Below are 23,863 nucleotides of genomic sequence, written 5' to 3'. Positions count from 1 at the left end.
TCATCACGCTCAGCAGCTCTTCGGGCTAGGGTCAAAATGTCTGTTTGCTGCATGCCCGCTGGGGCTGCAGTGACCTTTATGATGACTGGGTCGTCGTTGGCAGAGTCTTCATCAGCAGCAGTATCCGCCACTTCTTGTTGAGCCTCATCACACTCCATAAGTCTGAGACTTTGGACGAGCTTCCTTTTACGCTTAAGTACCTTTGTTGGATCATGGTGTGCCTCACTCTCAGACGGCTGTGGTGCTGGTTCCCAAGTTTGATCCGTATCATCAGAAGGAGGTGTGCTTGAAGAGGATGTAGACACCACCCTTGATCTCTTCCTTGCTAGGGTTGTGGAAGACAATGAAGGATCATCAGGAGGAGTGGCTTCCTCAAATGATACCTCGCCTTGATTGTCGATTTCCTGATGTGCCCCTACTTCGGGAGGAACAACTATTGTGGGCACTTGTTGTGACCCTCCATGCACCTCTGCATGCGCATCTCCTTGCGCTGCCTCTCCTTCCACATGTACTTGGGCTTGTACTTGCACATGTGATTGTTGTTGCCGCTGTGGTTGTTCAACACTCGTCAGATGAGCTACAACAACCTGTGTTGATTGAGGGACATTGCTGCTGCTTTCTTGCGATGAGCCAACATCACTGGTCGATGGTGATTGAAGAAGTATACTGGCTGCCTCTGCAGCACTCAAGGGCTTGGACTTAAGTTGGCGTGGTGGTGGTGGTGGCACTGAGCCCAATGGAGCGGGGGTGCTGCTGCCAGCTTGGTCCCCAGCAGATCCCGCTGCAGCTGCTGCAGGCATACTTTTTTTTTTACTCACAAAAAAAGGGGCGGGCGGCACACCAGTGTCCTTGGTAACTTGCTTCTTCTGCTCCTTACTGGCACCTTTCTTGCTAGAGGAGCTACGGGTTACTTTTTTTGGGGCCATCTTCTTCAGAGCAGGTCAGCAGGCAGCAGTTGCACGAGTTGCAGAGGGTTCTGTGTCCAGACGTGACGTCGCGTGACGTTATGCTGCACACACCGCTGCAGGACTTCTTCCTGGCACTGGTGGTTCTATTGAGTCTTCTTGTGCACCTAAAAGCAATGGAAGACAGAGGAACATCAGTTCAGTTATACACCCCAAAAAATCGACAAAACACAGAAAAATGAGCACAATCCCATGCCATCCATGATGTTTACATTGAAGACACCCCACAGAAAGACTAGGGACATGCAAGTATGCAACACTCACTACCCCTGGGCATAAGGGATGAAAAGTAGGCAAAATAAGTGCAGGCCTCAGACACTGCCTCTCCTCAAAATGGCCCCCTTACACCCCAAGCACATGTTGCTGCCTGTACCAGCCAGCACTCAAGATGGCCACCACCACCACCCACATGGCCAGTCCACATCAACAGTACACCCCCAAAAAACAGAAAAACAGCCAGAAATCACCACAATCCAATGCCATCCATGATGTTTACATCAAAAAGAGTGAGACAACACCACAGGCACACTCAGTCCATGCACCACCACCACCCCTGGGCAAGCAAAAGGCCACACCAGCAGCCCCCCAAAAACGACAAAAAACAATAAAATAAGCACAATCCCAGCCCATCCATGGCCTCAATTATGTTTAAATTCAAGAAGACACCCCACAGAAAGACTAGGCCCATGCAACACTCACCACCCCTGGGCAAAGGGCCACACCAGCAGGCCCAAAAAAACGACAAAAAACAATAAAATCTGCACAATCCCAGCCCATCCATGGCCTCAATGGTGTTTAAATTCAAGAAGACACCCCACAGAAAGACTAGGCCCATGCAACACTCACCACCCCTGGGCAAAGGGCCACACCAGCAGGCCCAAAAAAACGACAAAAAACAATAAAATCTGCACAATCCCAGCCCATCCATGGCCTCAATGGTGTTTAAATTCAAGAAGACACCCCTCAGAAACACTAGGCACATGCAACACTCACTACCCCTGGGCATAAGGGATGAAAAGTAGGCAAAATAAGTGCAGGCCTCAGACACTGCCTCTCCTCAAAATGGCCCCCTTACACCCCAAGCACATGTTGCTGCCTGTACCAGCCAGCACTCAAGATGGCCACCACCACCACCCACATGGCCAGTCCACATCAACAGTACACCCCCAAAAAACAGAAAAACAGCCAGAAATCACCACAATCCAATGCCATCCATGATGTTTACATCAAAGAGAGTGAGACAACACCACAGGCACACTCAGTCCATGCACCACCACCACCCCTGGGCAAGCAAAAGGCCACACCAGCAGCCCCCCAAAAACGACAAAAAACAATAAAATAAGCACAATCCCAGCCCATCCATGGCCTCAATTATGTTTAAATTCAAGAAGACACCCCACAGAAACACTAGGCCCATGCAACACTCACTACCCCTGGGCATAAGGGATGAAAAGTAGGCAAAATAAGTGCAGGCCTCAGACACTGCCTCTCCTCAAAATGGCCCCCTTACACCCCAAGCACATGTTGCCTGTACCAGCCAGCACTCAAGATGGCCACCACCACCACCCACATGGCCAGACCACATCAACAGTACACCCCCAAAAAACAGAAAAACAGCCAGAAATCACCACAATCCAATGCCATCCATGATGTTTACATCAAAGAGAGTGAGACAACACCACAGGCACACTCAGTCCATGCACCACCACCACCCCTGGGCAAGCAAAAGGCCACACCAGCAGCCCCCCAAAAACGACAAAAAACAATAAAATAAGCACAATCCCAGCCCATCCATGGCCTCAATTATGTTTAAATTCAAGAAGACACCCCACAGAAAGACTAGGCCCATGCAACACTCACCACCCCTGGGCAAAGGGCCACACCAGCAGGCCCAAAAAAACGACAAAAAACAATAAAATCTGCACAATCCCAGCCCATCCATGGCCTCAATGGTGTTTAAATTCAACAAAACAGTTGTATCATGCACCCATAACCAACCCTGGTCCTACTGGATACTGTGGCTACCCACAATATAATTTATTTAATTTTCTGAAAAAGTTCCAAAATTGTACTTGCAGCAACTGTAATGCCCCAAACAAACTTACTTGTGAAAGTTGATTTCTAATCCAAAAGTGATCCAAAGACAGTCAAAAAGGCCTCAAATCCAAATATCCAGCAGCACCCACAAAAAGTAATCCTTCCAGCTCCAGATCCAAATGAAAGTGACCAGGAGATGGACAAAGCACTGGGAGGAGCCTGCTGGACAGGAACAGGAAGTTGGAGACTGTGGGGCACTTCCTTCCTCCCCCCCCCCCCAAAATGGACTCCTTGCAAAAAAAAAGGCCATGCAAATGTCAACCTGAGGAGTGATTCTGATAAAAATCATAATTTTCTGAAGGTTTATCCTGTTTGCTGGTGATTTTCTTGTGCGAAATTGCAAAATCTCTATTTCGCAAGTGCGAGATTGTTCCTTTCCGCCGCAACTACATGTTCGCAATTGCGAACTCTCGCGAGGTGTGCTGTGCAAGGTGGCAAGCCGCGAGTACGTATTCGCGGGCGACAAACTCCCGCGGGAACACGCAGCAAGATCTAAAATGGCGCGTCACTCGCAAAGAAAAACAACTCGGCAAACGCTAAAATGACGGAAAGTGAACGCCGTGCACCACGCCGCGCGCCGCAACCAAGCAAAAAATCCGCCGCGAGCGGATTCACGGATTTTCGACAAATTCGCGAGCGTTCGCGGATTGCGGATTTGCCGAAAATCCGAAAAATCCGCGAGCGGAGCGGATTTTACGCCCATGCTTAAGCAGCACACACCTGCAGACATGCATGTGCACACACACACACACACACACACACACACTTGCGCACACACACGCCCCCTCATCTACCCACCTCCCCATACAGAATTTATATGAAAAAGAGTGAGAGGTCACACTAGCACAGCATTTCTCTGGTTTACTCCTTTGTTTCTTCCACCTTTCCTCATTCTTTTCCTTCCCCTGAACATATTCTTTTCCATCTTTCTTTCTGCGTTTCTTTTTTCCCCTCTCACTTTGCCTTTCACTATTCTTGCCTTTCCCTCATGCCCTCACTGCGCCTACCCCATCTCTCATGCTCTTCTTTATTTCTGGCTTCCTCACAGTATGACAGTCAAAACTTTTGCTGCATTGAACAAGCAGAGACTTGGAGAGACTGTCTGTTGAGCTTAAGGGCTCATAGAATTCTGCAAGACCTACAAAAGTTGGCAGTCTGTAAGGCCTTGCTGAACTGAGCATGGCCAGCTGCATGTCAGTTTTCTGACATACCACTTACTCTCTCTTACCGGTCTGTCTGTCAAAACCAGATTAAAAAGCGGGGAAATTCCCCAATGAGCAACTTTCTCAAGTTTGCCAGTTCCTTTCGTGATTAGCTCATCTAGTCCAGGTTTTTTTGCTTTGCATTCTGGGTCTTGTGGTCCTGACTGTAAAATGGATGAACAGGACGACAATTTCAAGAATGTAAAGCAAAACCCTGAACAGGATCGGCTGCACATGAAACTGGAAATCGTGAGAGGTCTGCATGCACATGTCGATCTGTAAGGATTATGCAAATGTTCTGTCTCTTTTTATGTTTCGCCTACAGACATCGTTTGGGTCTTGCCTAAAACATCTTTTTGCTTCCTGTTTTCGGAAGAGGACTTGTGGAGCATACCAGAAACTTACAGTTGACTTAAAATCAGGCCATTGGTTATCATAGGTTGACTGTATTTTCAATCTCATTATCTTGCTTCTTATTCTATGACTTTTCTTCCTCTTCTTGTGTTTTGTCTTCTCCTGGAGAACTGCTATTTTCTTTTCCACTCTCCAAACACACACACTCCACACAATACCACTCAGTACCACATAATTATAAGCTACATAATTACACTATACTATATACAACATACACTCCTCATAATACCACTCAGTGCCACATAATTATATGCTACATAATTACACTGCGCTCAACGCAACATACACTCCAAATACCACTCAGTGCCACATAATTACCCGCCACATAATTACACTGCACGCAATGCAACATACACTCCAAATATCACTCAGTGCCACATAATTACACGCCACATCATTACACTGCACTCAATGCAACATACACTCCAAATACCACTCAATGCCACATAATTACACGCCACAAGTTTACACTACGCTCAATTCAACAAGCACTCCAAATACCACTCAGTGCCACATAATTACACGCCACATATTTACACTACACTCAATTCAGCATGCACTCCAAATACCACTCAGTGCCACATAATTACACGCCACGTAATAACACTGTGCTCAACGCAACATACACTCCAAATACCACTCAGTGCCACATAATTACACGCCACATAATTACACTCTACTGAATACAACATACACTCCACACAATACCACTCAGTGCCACATAATTACACGCCACATAATTACTCTGCACTCAAAGCAACATACACTTCAAATACCACTCAGTGCCACATAATTACACGCCACATAATTACACTCTACTGAATGCAACACACACTCCACACAATACCACTCAGTGCCACATAATTACACGCCACATAATTACACTCTACTGAATGCAACACACACTCCACACAATACCACTCAGTGCCACATAATTATATGGTACATAATTACACTGTGCTCAATGCAACATACACTCCAAATACCACTCAGTGCCACATAATTACACGCCACGTAATAACACTGTGCTCAACGCAACATACACTACACAGAATACCACTCAGTGCCACATAATTATATGCTACATAATTACAATGCAACATACACTCCAAACAATAGCACTCAGTGCCACATAATTACACGCCACACATTTACACTCTACTGGATACAACATACACTCCTTATAATACCACTCAGTGCCACATAATTATATGCTACATAATTACACTGCGCTCAACGCAACATACACTCCAAATACTACTCAGTGCCACATAATTACACGCCACATAATTACACTGCACTCAATGCAACATACACTCCAAACAATACCACTCAGTGCCACATAATTACACGCCACACAATTACACTCTACTGAATACAACATACACTCCACACAATAACACTCAGTGCCACATAATTATATGCTACATAATTACACTGCGCTGAACGCAACATACACTACAAATACCACTCAGTGCCACATAATTACACACCACATAATTACTCTATCACCCTCACTCTATCTATCGCCCTCACTCTATCTATCGCCCTCACTCTATCACCCTCACGCTATCTATCTATCTATCGCCATCTATCGATCGCCCTCACTCTATCTGTCTATCTATTGCCCTACCTCTATCTATCTATCACATCACCACAGCATCACTCAGCACCACCACTGCATCAATCAGGGGGCACCACAACATCACTATGTGCTACCACAGCATCACTGAACGCTACAGCATTACTCGTCGCCAACACATCACTCAGCGCCCCCACAGCATCAATCTGTGCAACCATTCAACAGCTGGTTTAAATATGTTCTTTCAATGTTTCAAGCTTTATTACAAATGTCACAAAAAGATGTCAATATTTCACTTCCGTTCTTGGATTTTCGTCACAATAAAAAACACTGAACATAATCTTCACAAAAGTTATTTACAAAAGTTTAAGCTATTGCCATTATAAATTACAATAACTTTTATTTAAGTATTAATTTATTTTTAAAAAAAATGAAAAGCCATTGTTCTTTGTAATATCAATACATCTAAGTCACGTAAATACAACACATGTTGCATTACAAATGCTACAGGTGTCACATTTGCGAAAGTTAAAACTATTGGCATTGTAAATGACAAAGCTATTAATTTTGCTATTTTCAAAACCAACACATAAATAAAAAAAATTGTCATTTACAATACCAATAGCTCAAACTTTCCTAATGCGAGACCTATTGCATTGCAAATGCTTGTTGCTTATTGTTTCCTAAGTAAAACGAATTCATTGGTTGTGCACGTTTTTGAGCGATTCTTTCTAATGGTATTGCAGGATTTTCCAAATCCAAGCACTGAGGACGCCTCACACGATTGCTCTCCCAAACGGCAGTGGTCCTTCTAAATAAGTATACAAGTGGAAGGAAGTCCGGTGTGGCATTTGTCGAGTAGCACCCCACCACAGACATTGGGTATTACTTCACCAGTGCTTTGCAAATGAAGCGACCGCTACCCTAACCACACAGAGCTAACATGGAGGGCTTGTATTTATCAGCAAGACCGTACCCCAAAGCTTATGATATGTCACACATGCCTGCCGCTTTGCGTTAACCCAGTTCATTGTTATTTTAGATCACATCCAGGGATTTGGGCTGTTCAGCGCAGTGACTGGAGCAAACCGCAGCTGTGGTGCATCGGAAGGACTCCACCCAGCAGTAAGTGCCGTCCTCCTCCTCTTTGAAGCATCCTGTAAACTGCAGAGGTATTATGCATTGCACAGGTTGGGGCTTGCGCTGCGGATTAATCTTCTCAGCATTGGTCACGTGTTTCCTCTTGGAGGCTTGACTAACAGAAAAGCTCTTGGAGAGATCGAGATGAAAACAGAAAAGCAGCTTAGTTAACAAGGGGTATTGAAGCGCCATATTGCCAGAGGATCATAGAGAAAAGATTATTTATCGCTGACCCCGCCTCTTCGCTTGCTTGTGCACAAATTGTTGCTGGAGGAACTAACACCATGTATGAGGATCAGCTTGCCTCAGCTTTTTGTGCATTTGTTCTATTGTTTTAAAGGGGGAATGGTGTAGAGGTAAAAGCTATGATGAAACAAGCATTGTTAAAAACAAGCATTATTTAAAGACAACAGCTCTGGCCATTTTCGATTTGATACAGCAAAAACGGTAATTGTAAAGGCAGCAAGTTTTAATCTAATATGGATATGTGCAAATAAGCCTATAATTTGATAGTATTCAGGACTGACAATGCATACATACAGCAGCTTTCTTGCCTGACTGATTATAATGGTCTTAAAGGGTCACCTGTTTGTGACCAACATCATCGTCACTGAATATGTAACTACATCGGTAGTGGATGTAACTTAACACTTGTTTACATCATCTAAAACATGTTTTTTTCCCAAAACAAACCATATTTGAGCAGTAGTGCCAGACACAGCAATAAAAGTCTATTGCTTTCAACGTGTATTCAGCACCAAATACGCGCTTTGCACCAACGCTTGCCTAGCCCACAACATGCAAGATCCGCAGGAGATGACAAATCCCTTAGAGTTGGGTATGTTGGCCCTCTAACCTCTTCGGAAGGTTTATTTGGGCTGCAGAAGGCTCTTACGTGCAGAGTCTCAAATATGATTGCAAATCAATACTCAGTATTATACAAGTGAATGATGCGGCTGCTGTCTGTAATGGCATTGTGAGTTACCCTGGGATTGCTGCTTTTTACATTATTCATGAGTAGTTATATCTCTATGGACATTAGGCTTTTGGAAGTTTGTATGTTAGTCATCACTTGGTCTCCAGACAGCTTCTGTTCTGTACATTGAGGAGGCGGCCCAGTTCTATTTAGTGGCTTGCGGTGTCATTGCTCTGGAATAGATTATAATTTAGATGTACTTGCCGCAGCCTTTACAGAGTAAAACATGCATTTGTGATATAGAGATGTGGCAAGTTATTTCATTGTCTTCTTTAAATTGTGTGTAGGTCTTTATTTGTGCTTCTCAGTCATATACTCACAAAGTTAATGATCCAGCATTTTTACATCATGAGAAGTACACACTTTTAAAATAGATATAAATCATAACAGAAATTAATACGTAGAGTGCAAATAGTGAATTAGACTCCTGCGACTGGATTAGTTGATCGACTGCAGCCTGTTCAGAAAGCCCCTGCTCGGCTGCCTTATGGAGCATGGTAGATGGATCATGGTTCCACAATCTATATAGTCCTTTACTGGTTGCCTGCTGGATTCATTCTGAGGTTGCCTATCGTGTTTTAGGGGGTTGACAGGCTAGAGACTTCTATGCCTGCTAGACCATTACAATGCTTATTGCATGGTCTGTAGTTTCTGCTGTTTTATATTATTTCATACACTTCTCCGTTGTCTCAATAGAGCCACTCCATACTGAGGCGTCATTGGTGCAGAAAGAGGACAGTGTAATGTATGTTTACTCTTTGGCACGCTGGCTCAGCCATTACTGCAGTGTTTAAAATATTTGCCCTGTAAAGCGCAATAAAAACTATTTTTATTTGCTAAAAGTCATAACATTTGTATTTGTAATATGCGTCCCATAAAAAGGGGAACATATTTGATCAATTATAAGATTTATCCAGGAAATGCACACATACGATGCCGAGCATGACCTTAGCATGGCCGCCAATGTTCCTAGCTCTGGACCAAGCTGTGCACGCGCAGATTGTCATGCCGCTCTGGCTCACATACGTGTACCTCTGTCCCCGGGCTCAACTGCCACTTCAAACACTGTGTAAGAGCCCCGCAGCGACTTGGACCAGTGAAGTGAGCAGGGGAAAAAAAATCATGGTGGTGCTTATTACTTTACCTCATATGGACTTCAGAAAAGGAATACACATTTCTGGTAATATGGAACTCTGTTGTCTGCCTACCGAGATGTGAAGGGGCAAAATACTGTCGCTCACAATGCTGGATACCAAGAGCTGTACACTGGGCTGAGCCAAATGTGAATGATGCTTCCACAAAGCCAATGGCTGAAGAGGGTTGACCGTTGCCCCAGTCTATTTTTGCTGGTGTGTGGGCAGATCTAACATGTGAATGGCAGTGCAACTGACCAATTGCCGAAGGGGGCTGGCCCAAAGCCTCTTTCTCAGTTTTATAATTCCGAATATGTTACATAATCTGAGAGACAGCTCAAGCTGTGTCTAGGGGGGACCTAGAGTACCTCTAACCCACACCTATGGGCCATGGCATTGATAAGAACAGAAATTGTGATGACAACGAATTTAAACAAAAAAAATCCTTCAAAAAAGATATTCAACAATTTCTAAATTAAAAAAACAAGCAGTAAATTTAAACTTATCTCATTTGACGGTGTTAGTAAAACAAAATATTCAGCATATTCTTTTTAGCTGTAAAGGGAGGCAATGGTGACTAAGGTGACAAGCTGTTTAAACAAATAACAAAAGGGAAGTACTACAGGCTTTTTCCTAGCGTTTCAAGAGGAGGGGATCTGAGCGATGTTAGGGCAGCTGCATACTCTTTTATCCAATATATTGCTAGAGTCAGAATGAGGTGTGGTGAAGGTTCACATGGTGGAGGTGCAGTGCTGGGCATAGGCAGCCACTGGCCTCTCATTGGCTTTTAAAACATCTGGTAAAGGGGGTTGTAAACACGGCATCAGTCCCCCATATAGTTATCTTTGCGCAAATGTGCACATTAGGAAATAAGGCAGTTATGTGTAAGTAACATCCTTTTCCCATCAGCTTCCAGCACCAACAGACGATGGAGCAGAATCTCATTTGGAGAATGAAGCCCACGCCACTGACGCGCAGCTGGAGAGTTTAGTAGGTGAGCGTTAACACATTTACTTTAATGAGGCCTTTAGGTGCCTTTTAGCACTTTTGCTTTATTTGAATTAAATAACTAACTGATACTGATTGACAGAGGCTGCAAATTGTCCCAGGGATTACCTAGTGGTAGAATCCATACTCTAAATCGGTGGCTTGGCTGTAGGCAATTTTATGTACACTTTGCCTGGGTTTAACTAACGCTAGACTTTGGTCACAGCATGTGTGTTATCCAATGGGCAGAGCTATTCATCTCTGCTGGGATTGTGAATTGTGAGCCTCTTTTTTCCCCCAACCATCAAGACCATGTTTTATGATGTTCTATTGACAGTTGCAGGAGAAGGCCATACCAACAAATCTAACGACGTACAAATCAACGTACTAGTAAATGTAAAAAATATTTTAAAACGCTGTCTTTTAAATAGCATATCTAGAGTCCTAAATTGAAGCTTACTACTTCATGCTTCCTTACAAAGTGCATCTTAAAACTATGATGATGTTCTTAAAAGATACAGAAGGCTTAGAAAATCGCTTGAAACTGATATAAGGATGTATGTCATTTAATAAAAGATATCTGCTAAGTCCATCTTGCTTCAGTATGAGTTTGGTATAAATCGTTAATTATAACCATTATAATTATGGTAAATGGGAGGTCCTTAAATTTTAGTAGTTGGGAATAATTGACGCTTAACTGTACACAGTTCATGCAAGACATGTAATTTCTTAACCAAGTTAGCTGGATGCCTCTGTAGGGCTGGTCACTGTAAAAGGGCTCTTCTGAGGGGAGAACATGTCTTCTACATTGCCCTTCCCAATTCCCCCTTCTCAAGATTTTTAGTTTACTGTTTTAAGGTCCTGGAAAAGATATACCAATCCAGTATGTTAGCACATAATGCAGAGTTTATGCTGCCATTTCGTCTCGTGTAGCTTGACTGATTCCACTCTGGATGGTGGAAGCTGCCTGATGCTGTCCACAGGTGGCTCTACTGGGCAAGGGAAAGGATGCACTCTTCCTCCTGACTTGTGTCTGACTCTTCCCAAGTCTTATTAGTTTTTCACGTTCTTGGTGCTGCCTGGAATATCGCTAATAAGCCCTAAGAACATTTAGTGATCCTTAAGAGCAGTAGATCCAATGTTAACACCACCCTCTTCTTGGAGCTTTCTGTTTGCTCGTTTTGATGAGAGATGGTGGCAAAGTTTTTCTCTTATTGGAATTTCAGTCAAGCTGAAAATACACACGTATCCAGAACTGAGGCATCCGTAACCCTTCCACTCTGGAGATCCTTAATTACTGATAGCCAGTTGTCTTTTTTAAACACGAAAACAAGACATATTGCAGAAGGGGAATATAGTGCTACTTGGTCTTGACACATGAGTCAATGACAATGCTAATGTAAAGCGAAATGATTTGAAGGCTTCCACAATGTAACATGTGGCAAACCATTTAAAGCCTAAAGCATGAGCTATTTTTTCATTTCTGATGTAGCCGGGGCACATATGGACAACTCTGGCAAAGCACGCATAGGGTCGATGACCGCAAAATCAACAACTTGTAAGGCAACGTCACTAGGAGCTTTCTGTTTAAGGTGGATGCTCACCTCTTAGGTTACTGCAGCATTTTACCTCGTCAACCAGTTCTGTCTTTTCTGAATCTGCCTATCTTTGCCTTTCAGTGTGTTACTTTGACTCTTCTTTGCATTACCTGCACTTCTCTTGCTCTGCCAGTGAATGATTTCTCATTACAATTTAAGTTCTTATATTTTTGATTTCCTGCATACTTCTTTCTCATTTATCTTCTGAATAATATGATTGAGTATTTTAAAAGATGGACGTTGTGCTGGTGTTTCTAACCAGGCTGGCTTGACGATTAACATCAGTGCTCGCCTTTCAGACCCTATGCTAGATATGGATATACAAGAGCTCGCCAGCCTGACGACAGGTGAAGGGGACTTGGAAAACTTTGGGCGTCTGTTTACAAAGCTACAAGAGATGAAAGGTGAGTACAGTCAGAAACTAGCGGTCTTGGACCCTGTTTTGGTGGAGATTCTATTTAGCAGCATTGTGCACTTCTAGCATTGAGAGTGTGTGAAAACTGTTTACTCATAGCGTGAAGATATGGGAAGAATTAAACTGTAACAGAAAACTATTTAATATTAGAAATGAGCATCAATGTTTGATAGGCAGACAGACCATGCATTCTTTTTAAATTGCCATCAATAAAGAACACCACTTTGCAGGTCAAGGCTAGGATGCCTCTCTGTGAAACTCTTTGAATGACTGGTAGATTGAAGAAAAAAAGCATATATAACAATTTATGACACGGTACAGTAGTCAATGTATGAACTCGGATTTATTTTATTTATTTATTTCGAGTTTTATTTAGCGCAAACCTTGACCGTTAGGGCATCAGAGCACTTCGCAACGTTTACATAGATAGCATTTACAAGGAGTACACAAGACAAAAACAGACCACCTACAGGGAAATATTATACAATAGAGGGTGGAGTAGATAGTCGCGTAAAGTTGGGAGGCAGCAATGGTAGGTTGTTACAGATATTGGAGGACTAAGTGAACAGACGTTTCCAGGGGTGGTGATATTCGGGGCTCTTTGATGGTTGGGGGGGGGGGAAGTGCATCTGAACAAGTTGATTATATTAGGAGTGTTGTTTCAGGTATTTGTTGAGAAGAAATATTTTAAGGCTTTTTTAGACGTATTGGAATGATTGATTGTCTCATTGATCCTAAGGCAAAGCTTTCCAAATTCTGGGTGCATTCCCAGAGAAGGCCCCAGTGAGTAATTTTTCTTTCTTAAATTTGGCAGAATCAGGAGTTGAGTGTTTGAGCTTCGCAGAGGCCTCCTTTGGCCGGCTTTTGATAGTTTGTTTGTGAGGTATATTGGATATTCAGTGTAGAGAGCTCTGTCGGTTATGGAAGCTGTTTTGAATATGCATCTTGCTTCGATTAGTACCCAGTTGACTTTCTTGAGTGTGGAAGTGATGTAATCATGTCGTCTGTCCCCTGCGAGAAGTCTAGCTGCTGCGTTAAGTGTGAATTTTCACAGTGGTAAGTTGGTTTTTTGGAGTACCCTGATCGTCTTAAGGACTTCAACGGGGATGAAGGTTTTTTTTATTTTTAGGTGTTTGAGCTCGTAAAAGACACTTTTTTCTGAGGTATTGATATAGTCTTTCATGTTCTGGTTTTTGTCTAGAGTAATCCCTAGTGATTTAACAGAGTTGGAGATAGAATGTTTACATTGTAGTGAATTCAGGTTACCAAGCTAGTTGTGGATTGGAAGTGACTTTCCTTTAGGCTGGATGAGGAGTTGTTCAGTTTTGTTGGGGTTAAGCATTAAGTGGTTGTTAGTCAGCCAGGATTGTATCATGGAGAGAATGTTGCTTAAGGAGCTGGAGGTCTTTGGATAACGAGGTTTTGATATTGAGTTGAGTGTCATTTGCATAAAGATGGTAGGCAATTCGGGCCTATTTCAAGATCACTGCAAGGGACTCCCTATGGATGTTGAACAAGGAAGGGGCAAGATTCATCCATGGGGACTACTTGCTGGACTAGTACTGCTGGTGACGTGGAATTATTTTGTTTGATTAGGTAAGATTGTTGGTTTAGGTATGAGGCAAACTATTGCAGGACAGTACCATTGATTCCTGCTTGTTGTGAGAGGGTGTTTAGGAAAATGTTGTGGTTAACTGTATCAAAGCTGCTGAGAGATCCAAAAGGACTGAGTTGCAATCCTCGCCCTTGTCTAGAGGTCTGTGTAAGTCATCGGTGATGTTCAGGATTGCAGTCGCTGTACTGCAACCTGTCCTGAACCCAGATTGAAAGGTGTCATGCAGGTTGAATTTTTCAATATGGTTGTTGAATTCTGCAAGCACACATTTATCATTCATTTTGGCCACAAGAGGGATATTAGTTATAGGTCTGTAGTTATTGAGATTATTTTGGTCCGCACCTGGCTTTTTGATAAGGGGGGGTGACTTGACCGAGTTTAAGGGAGGCCAGCATAGAGCCACTGGATAAGGAGGAGTTGATGATTTTGAACTATGTTGGGGAGAGGATATGTCTGAGGTTTTTAACGAGAGAGGCGGGGAGAGGGTCAGAGAGGTGCGAAGCTGGCTTCATGCATGAAAGTATTTCAGAGATATTTTCAAAAATGGTCCAGAATGCACTTTTTTTTCAATTGTGATTGTTGTTGGCTTATTGTGTGGGGTAGGGGGTTTGGGTGGACCACCATTAGTTGTAGGTGTATGGGGCCATCTTTGGTAAGGGGAGAAGAGGTGGTGGGGTCCATAGAGAGATAGGTTTATTATTTTTTCGGACAAGGAATTGACAAATTCTTCACAGCACTTAGTCGAGACATCAGATAATTGTTGCACGAAAGAGGAGTTCCGCTGTTTGATAATGTTGAAGAGGTCTTTAGGTCTGTTTCTGGAGTGGTAAAGTTGAGCTTGTAAGAAAGAGGATTTTTCTCTATGGATATGGTTTTTTTTGTATTTTAAGCTTTCAGCTTGTAGGAGAGAGAGGTGGATCAGCGAGGGTTGTTGTCTCCAGGTTCTCTAATTTTAGTGCTATAGTAGGAGGTGAAGGCATCGGATGAAGTGAGGTCTGGTGGAGGTAGAATTTGGGAACTGATTATGGATTCTGGCTCTGCTAGAGGGATTTGGTTGCATATTCTTCGCCCAGAGCTTAGGACGATTTGTTTGGGAGGAGAGCTTAGGTTGGTTGACATTGAGATCAAATAGAATTAGGTGGTGCTCATTCTAGTCCGTGGGTTGAATGGATTGAAGGGATATGGTATTATGGTTGGCAATGATTGTGTAGAGGGTAGAGCCTTAATTGGGAGTTTGCTTTTTGCAGTGTTGAGGGAGACCTTTCGTTTCAAGTAGGGTGGATATTGCTTGTACTGTTGTCATTCATATTGTTCAAATGTAGGTTTAGGTTGCCTATTATAATGTCAGTGAAGTCCTTCAGGGAGTTTAGCGTTATGTGCTCTGATAAATCCTCGAAGAATTGTAGTTTTTCACCTGCTGGGTGATAGATGACATGAAATTTGATTTAGTTGGAGCCTTTGGAGGAGAGATCAACTCCTAGATATTCAAAGGAACCGTATTCAGCACTATGAAAGGGTTTCAGGCATAGAAAATATTTGTGTATGATTGCTAATCCACCACCAATACGCACCTTGCGGTCACAATAAATGACTGAGAGACCCAGTTGGATGAAGAGATCGATAATGGCTGAAGGGTGGTCAGTTAGCCAGGTTTCAGTCAGAAAACCGATGTCGATTTTATGTAGCAGGATAGTTTCCACTATTTCGTTGGCATGCTTGACCTCAGGCTGACAGTTTAATAGCATGTAGTTAAGTGGGGTGATGTTCTCGGTTCAGACTGAGTAAGCTAGATGGTAGTGAGTTGGGCAGGTGTCCTGGGTGAGATACTACTAGTGCCAAAGATCACCGGAATCTTGGTGTAGTAGGGATGATTGGTAGCATTGGCATATGTGTTGCTCAGCATGTATGTCTAGGTTTGAGATGGTAATGATGATTATTGGAAACCCAATTCTGCAGTGGCCAGTTCTTCGTTGACTTTAAATGATGGATACCTTATGAAAGATGGAGCAAAGATTAAAGTTGGTATAAGCATCAAGTGGAATCCAATTAAAGTTAAGTGTAAAGAGTTATTTGGTCAGAAACCACCTTTGTTGTGGTGATGATAGTTGTTGTAATAGGGAATTGCTGTGAAATGAGCAAATACTGATTTTGAAAGACTCTGACCAAAACAGCTAAGATGTGAATGACTCTGACTGAGACCCCCTCAAATTAGAGATCCTAGACATGAATATTTCAGTCTGGGGTTTCCCAGGTATGAGGCTTGTTGTCAGGGTTCTTCACTTGTGGGTGCCTTTATCAGGGTACCTAACTTGTGAGTGGTCCCATTTATTTCTTTATTTATTTATATCATTTATAGAGCGCATGAATCACCCCAGTCGGGGTTTCTCCGCGCTATAGCAGCGCTCGGGAACATCAGAAGTAGGTGGATCAGAACAGTGACGTTTTTAACTTTTTCTTAAAAGACATGTAGTTGGTACATTGACAAATGTCCATAGGTAGTTGGTTCCAGAGTTGAGGTGCTAGGTAGGAAAAGGCTTTGCCTCCTAATCTAGTTTGTTTTATACGCCGTACGACAAGGAGATCCTTGCCTCCTGACCGAAGGGTTCGCGAGGGAGTGTATCTGACCATTCTGCTTTCCTCAGATACCATTTCTTTAGAAATGAAGTTCTTGGTTAGGTGAGCGATTTAAACCAAATTTGGCAGAAAGATAGACCTTGGTCCAGAAAGAGTGCTTTTTGTGATTTGGTGTAAATCCATGTTGTATTTTTTGAACAATTAGTGCTAAAAAAAATATTGTATATTTCATGCCATGGAGGATGTGGAGGCCAACATATCTCATGATGAGATCTGATTGGCTGCCACAACATCAACCAGGATGTGGCAGCAGCCTGCTTAGGACTCGAGACTCCGTCCTGAGCCCTAAAAAAACAATTAAAAAAAGACATAATGGGCAGGCTAGGGAAACCCTGACCACCTAGGCCTAGGGCCAAATATGGTCTTTTATTTTTTTTTAAATTGCCTCAAATTAATGAACAATCCTTAGAAAAATGAAAAAAGAAAGTGTAGGCTTCCGCTGGGGCATTGCAAAATATTGGTTTGGGGAGGGGGGTGCGTGCACTCCTCCACCGATCCTTTGCTAATTACCGCACTATGACATCCGTGACAATATCACTGCAAAATTTGCAATGAAATTATTGATGAGAAAACTGGGCTTGGCATGGGGCGCAACTTATCATTACCTTAGGGCACCAGTTATAATTGCTTGAGATAACTAGAACGGTTGCATTTCAGTAGTTAGTACATTTACGACATGTTTTACCTGACATCTTCACCTAACTATAAAGCCACTTTAACCTTTGATTTCAGTGAATGCCACGTTGGTTTTTGCCTCAAACGCTCACTTACTCGCTTACCACTAACATCAAGATTACCTTTTACACTTGTATTCCCAATTCTTAACCAATTACTCGCCTCCTCATCAGAACACTTCGCAACCCTCCTGGCATTCCACCATTTACCATCGGACAACAATAAGGAATTTCCCCATACTTTCATCACTTCCCTAGGCTCAGACAACTTGGAAAATCCTTTCTTCACCAAATTTCCTGGAAACACTCTTGCCCACATACCTTCTGACAAATTTCTATCTGACTTGAGCACTCTTTCATTGTGTATCTGCTTGTATTGCGCCTGATAATTTCCAATTTTGTCACACAAAATTTCCTTTGAAATCTTTTTCTCCCCATATCTCGCCATCCACGCAGGGACCGCTACTGTGCATGGCACTCTTCCATTCAATAGACAGAAAGGCGTCTCCCCTGTTACAGAATGGGGTGTTGTCCTGTAATTCCACAACATTTCTTGTATCTGTTTCTTCCAACAAATGTTATTCACCATGGCTAATTGAACACTTTTACTCAAAACACGATTAAAGCGCTCAGTAAGACCATTACCCCTAGCATGATAGACTGGAGTCTTGCTGTGCCTGATGCCCCATTTCTTGAGGAAACCCTCAAACTCTGCTGATACAAATTGCTGACTATTGTTGGAAAGTATTTTTGCCGGACATCCTTCTCGGCGGAAAACCTCTTCACAAAATGCACTGATATTTGCAGTCTTTACTTCACTCACAAATGTCACCTCTTGCCATTTAGAATAATAATCCATTAATACAATGGCATATCTTTCTTTTAAACCCAAACAATCATACGGCCCACATATGTCCATGCCTACTTTCTCCCAAGCTTTCTATGGCCACTCCATAGGATTAATAGTGGTTTCCCTCAGAGAATGTGATTTGTCGCTACACATTCATGAAAAACAATTTCTAACACATCTTTCTATCTGCCTGTCCATCTCAGGCCGCCAAAAGTCCATCCCGATCTTCCTCCTCATTGCTGCCAAGCCGCCATGGCATTCATGCATTATTCTGAATTGGCGAGTAGCTTATCCTTAACTTTTCCTTAATACAGGATCAGTCTCCACTGCATTTTTCCATTTACTCTCTTCGATGATCTGGCACACCTCTGATATCTCCACCACAACCCAGTCATCTTCATCCTCAACAACATCATTCTGAAGCGGCAACCTAGACATGCAATCAACATTTATATTTCTTTTGCCTGCAACATACTTCAAAGAACAATCTTACTCTTGTAGATGATGAAACCACTTTGCAATTCAAGGAGTAGCTTTTACAGCACCTACCGTGGAGAACAGCTCAATTAATGGTCTGGGGTCTGTTTTCAGTTCAAATTGAATGCCCCAAACAAAAATTCGAAAATAATGCACACCCCACCAGCATGCTAGTTTCTTTTTCTACTTCAGAGTATGTTTTCTCTGCTCCTCTTAGAGTCCTTGACGCAAACGCAACAACCCTTTCTTCTCCAGCATTCTCTTGCATAAGAACCTCACCTAGTCCATACCCACTGGCATCAGTGACCACAGTGGTCTTATCTGCAGGATCAAATGGTTTTAATATCACCACCCTTCCAATTTCTTTTTTTATGTCATCATATGGATTTTGACACCCCTCCGTCCACATGTTACACCCTTTTTCTCATTAAGTCTCGTAAAGTGTGCACTCTTTCAGCAAAATGATGTACACATTTGGAATAGTATTCTGTTAGTACTAGGAACGATCTCAAATGATCCTTATCTCGTGGCGCGGGTTGTGTTTTGGCTTGACACCACCATATGTCAAGGTATGCCCTAAATATTCTACTTCCGCTTGACAAAATCTAAATTTTTCCAACCCAATCGTGACACCTGCATCCTCCAATCTAGACAGTACATTCCTCAATATCTCATTATGCTGTTCCACACTCTTTCCCCACACCAACACATCATCCTGAAATATTAATACATTCTTCATTTCTCCCACCACGCTCTGCATCAGTCTCCGAAACACCGCTGACGCAGATGCCAGACCAAATGGCATTTCAGACAAATTGAAATGTACCCTCTGGAGTAATTATTGGTGTCAAATGTCTAGACTTCGCTTGTAACCTCACTTGATGGTACGCATTGGATAGATCTAATTTGGAAAAACATCTACCTCCAGAGACACTTGCCAACATTTCGTTATTGCATGGTAAAGGATTTACGATCCACCCATATACATTTGTTAATGTCCCTCAAGTCCACACAGATGCGGATGCGGCCATTGGGTTTTCTAGCAATAGCGATGGGACTAAGCCATTCTAATGCTTCTATAGGTTCTATTACCCCATTTTTGCAAAATCTCTGCAACTCCTCTTTAAGCGTACACCTCAGAGCTAATGGCACATATCAGACTTTATGCACTATAGGCTTGGCATCCTTTTAAAGAATATTTCTATGTTCAAATTTTTCAACTGCCGAAATCCTCACCAAATAACTTGGGAAATCGTTTTACCCATTCACACTTATCTTGGGTTAACAACACTTGTGGATGATTTGAGTCTAAAATTATCCCCAATGTTCGCTGTTCCTTCCAGTTCAACAAGTTTTTTCCTTTCTCCACCACATAGACCTTAGTGGATGTGCACCTACCCTTGAACTCTAATTCTGTGACAAAATATCCAGGTATGGGTAACTTGTCATACAAGTAGCCTTCTGGTTCCACATCTTAAGGACTAACAGCTAGATTCATCATTGGAAAATGGGCTTGCAAAGGGCCAGATTCTCAGAATCTGGCCCTTTGCGAGCGCAATTTTTGCGTTTGGGATTCATCATCCCAAATGCAAAAATCGCTAATAGCGAAATCGCATATTTGCGAGGAATTGCATTTAAGGAATCTCTATTTGAGATTCCTTAAATGCAATTCATGAAACTTTTAAAATATGCGAATTCGCAATTTCCGGCCGCTATTTACCACGAAGTCTGACATCGTGGTAAATAGCGAAAAAATAGAAAAAAGCACTTTAGTGCATTTTTCTCAGTTGCATGTTACACACACACATGTCCTTTGGACATGTGTATGCGCAACACCTGTGTACATTTGCTTTTCAGGGGTGCTACAGGGTGTCCTTTGGACACCCCTGGCACCCTTGAAATCGCATCCTTATTTACGATTAGCAAATTGCTAATCGCAAATAAGGAATAACTGCCCATTCATTCCTTTGGGCCTGTAGGCCCATAGGAATGCAAAACTTGCAAAACGGGATGCCTTTAGGCCCATAGGAATGAATGGGCAGTTATTCCTTATTTGCGATTAGCAATTTGCTAATCGCAAATAAGGATGATGTAGGAATCGCAAAATTTTGTGCCATTCCTACATGAATCCCGTTTTGCAAGTCCTTAATAGCGATTCCTTAATAATCGCTATTAAGGACTCGCAAAACGGGACTATGATGAATCTAGCTGTTAGTGCCGGGGAATTCAACACTTCCCTTATAGACTTGTCAATAATTGTAAAGGAGAACAAGAATCTGCCCAAAATTGCACTTCCATCCCATTTACTCAAATGCAACATCTTGAGAATATTGACCCCTGTCTCTCACCACATTTACTGAGTTGATCCCTCTCCTAATTGTGCTCATTTTGCAAACCTTTGCAAAATGTCCTGTTTTATTACATTTAAAACATTTACTCATTGTTGCAGGACAATTATGTGCCTCAGCAATGTGTCTATCACTACCACTCCTAAAGCACACCTTCTTTCTCTTTGTTTCCCTTGAACTCAAACTCATTCCTTTGTTTCACATTTCAAGTGACACCATTTTCATTTTTAACTTCACATACTTTCTCAGTATCAGACATTATTTTTAGACTTGGCGCCACCAAATTCTTTTACATAACATGGTGTATTCTCTGTGCTTATGGCCACTTCAATAGTTTTATCTAAGGTGGGATCTTTTAAATGTTGCAGTTTTTCTTGAATTCTCAAATTAGTTAATCTGTTCATCATTTGATCTCTTTATTATTTTGTCTCTCAAATCTTTAAATTGGCATGTAACAGCTAACCCTCTTAACGTAGCAACATATTGGGTAATTGACTCCCCAGCTTTTTGCCCACATAAAAAAGCCTTGTGCCTTTCTACTACAACACTCAATTTCTTTCCAGAGTTCTCTTCCTAGGCAGAAAGGGCATCCCCATGTACATCTTCCTCTTCATCATCTGATCCGTCATCATTTCTGTTCATTTGGACTTGGTAAGGCTTTTAAAACTTTCCTCCCTTCCACATGTAGATAGTTCTTTAATATGACTAACTTCCTTTTTTCAATATACACATCCCCACCTATTGCCTCAATGTATGTCAAGAATGTCTCCTTCCAGCCTTCCCACTCCATGGGAGGTAGACCCGGATCTTGTAAGAAATATGGTGGTGAAGCTATATTTTGTACAGACATTGCTGTCTTGAAGAATGTGCTGCTGTGTACTTCACCCACAATTCAATACGTAATAATGTAATCGCATGTTCACTGCAATAGCAATCAGGTTGACAGACTGCAGAAAAGTCAACGTGGTTCTTAATAGACCACCGCAGCAATGTCAACTAACCAGGTACAGTTGCACTGCTCACTATGAATGCCTACCGTCACCCTGAATCGGTACCCACAGTCCACACCTGAATAAACTTCTCCTCTGATCCTTCAATCTACTTGTGATGCACTTCCTAAAATAAAATGGTGGCACGTAACGTAAAAACGTGGTCAAGTCACGTAACACGTTGTTGGTGCACGTAATTCACTCAGAGGCAATACTTCCTTTCAAGATGACATTGCAGCTCTCTGGAACACACCAAACACCACACGTCATCTATGGATCCAGTAAGTGCGTGCACTGTCTCTTGCCAACTCACGATGCGATCCAACGATTCTCCTCGTCCATAAACCCGGGGGCCGCACGATCCCTCCTGTTGCTACATCCGACTCTAAAACTCGATACTCTTGTACCTCCTCTTGTTGTCATCTCATCCTTCTCGCCATTTTTGTGAACGACAGGAGTCACAGGATAAAGTGGAACTGATTTATTAATACATGAGGACGGCCCCCGGGAGCTTCAGCAGTTCCTCCACAACTGTCCTCGACTCCTCTCCTCTAATGTTCCCCATCAGGAGCTCGAGCAGAGATTGACTTGGAACATAGCGAAAGTCACCTGGTAACCTTGGCTCTATGGTTACAGAACATAACACATATGGATCCCAGCGCCCTTCTATCCCTTTTATATTGAACATCAACATAACATTCTTGTACATATGCTGCTTATGTCTATTTGGCCTTCCACTAGATTATTGGATTTATATAGTACCTTTGGAGCTGATGGCATGCATTGATGATTCTCATACCAGCTTTTTCATGGATGGCAAACTGAGCATGAGCACAGCTTATTGGGTGGACCTTATAGATGTAAACTTGCACTACCAAAGAGTTAAGAGCCTCCAGAGGTGAGTTTACAGATTATACACAGATGTTTGGGTTGAGTAAACTGAGGTTGGGAAAGCTTATTTTAGATGCTGATATTGAGCACGTACACAATGGAGGAAAGGGTACATACCATTGGTACTAATTGTGCTGCTTGATGTCTGATATAGGTGCTTGTGCTTTTCAAAGTCCTGTCATTCAGTAGTATCTCTTAAGAAGTTGTTTTTTTTTTTTAAACTTTCAGGGCACAGCTATCAGATACTCAATTATTGTTGTTCCGTTATGTGTTTCAACAAGCTAAAACAATGGGTGACTCAGCAGAATGCAACCGTTGTTGCATTCCCAACCCAAAGGACTTTCAGAAGAAAGAAATGCGTATTGCGCCCAGTTTCGATGATCAAGTTTGACTTGTAAGCTGCATTGTAAGGTTTTGGCAAAATGATTATTTCTTATTACTCCTTTTATAATGCGGTGTTATCAACAGGGCTTTGCCTGGGGAAAAAAAAAACAGCCAATCTGTATTTTTTATCATTACGGTTACAGAACACGCAAATGCAACATAAATAGTACAATACAGAACAACTCTGGTGACAATTGCTGCTGCTACATAGTGGAAGAGATTGGGTGGCAGACCCGTCTTCTCAGTTATTATGCGCTGCAGGTGAGTTCGCAGATCTGCAATCAGCAGGGAGCGATCCATAACTTGCCGCTGGTCACCGAACAACTAGACGTATATTTTAACCTTGCGAAACATAATATGTAAGCAAATCCTTTTCCAAGAGTAAGTTGCCGTTTTGTAAGTACACATCTGAGCTCATTAAATGCAGCTATTTAGGCACACAAGCTCAACTGAGGTACATCAATACCTTTCTGAATCTGGCCCACCCATGCA

General features: G+C 42.5%; 1 protein-coding gene across 1 annotated transcript in view; it reads left to right on the top strand.

The window, feature by feature from the left end:
- AAGAB (alpha and gamma adaptin binding protein) overlaps positions 1–23,863 on the top strand; it is a 152,095-nt gene that overhangs the window by 116,204 nt on the left and 12,028 nt on the right. The window contains exons 6-8 of the mRNA XM_078683050.1: positions 7,303–7,385; positions 10,419–10,503; positions 12,394–12,498. Of these exons, the coding sequence (XP_078539176.1) occupies positions 7,303–7,385; positions 10,419–10,503; positions 12,394–12,498 (273 nt within the window). The remainder of the gene's footprint in view (positions 1–7,302; positions 7,386–10,418; positions 10,504–12,393; positions 12,499–23,863) is intronic.

This window comes from Lissotriton helveticus, chromosome 3_1 (genome assembly GCF_964261635.1).
Source record: "Lissotriton helveticus chromosome 3_1, aLisHel1.1, whole genome shotgun sequence".
Lineage (NCBI taxonomy): Eukaryota > Metazoa > Chordata > Amphibia > Caudata > Salamandridae > Lissotriton > Lissotriton helveticus.
The sequence above is the reverse complement of the archived record's forward strand: the minus strand, read 5'-3'. Positions and strand labels throughout refer to the sequence as shown.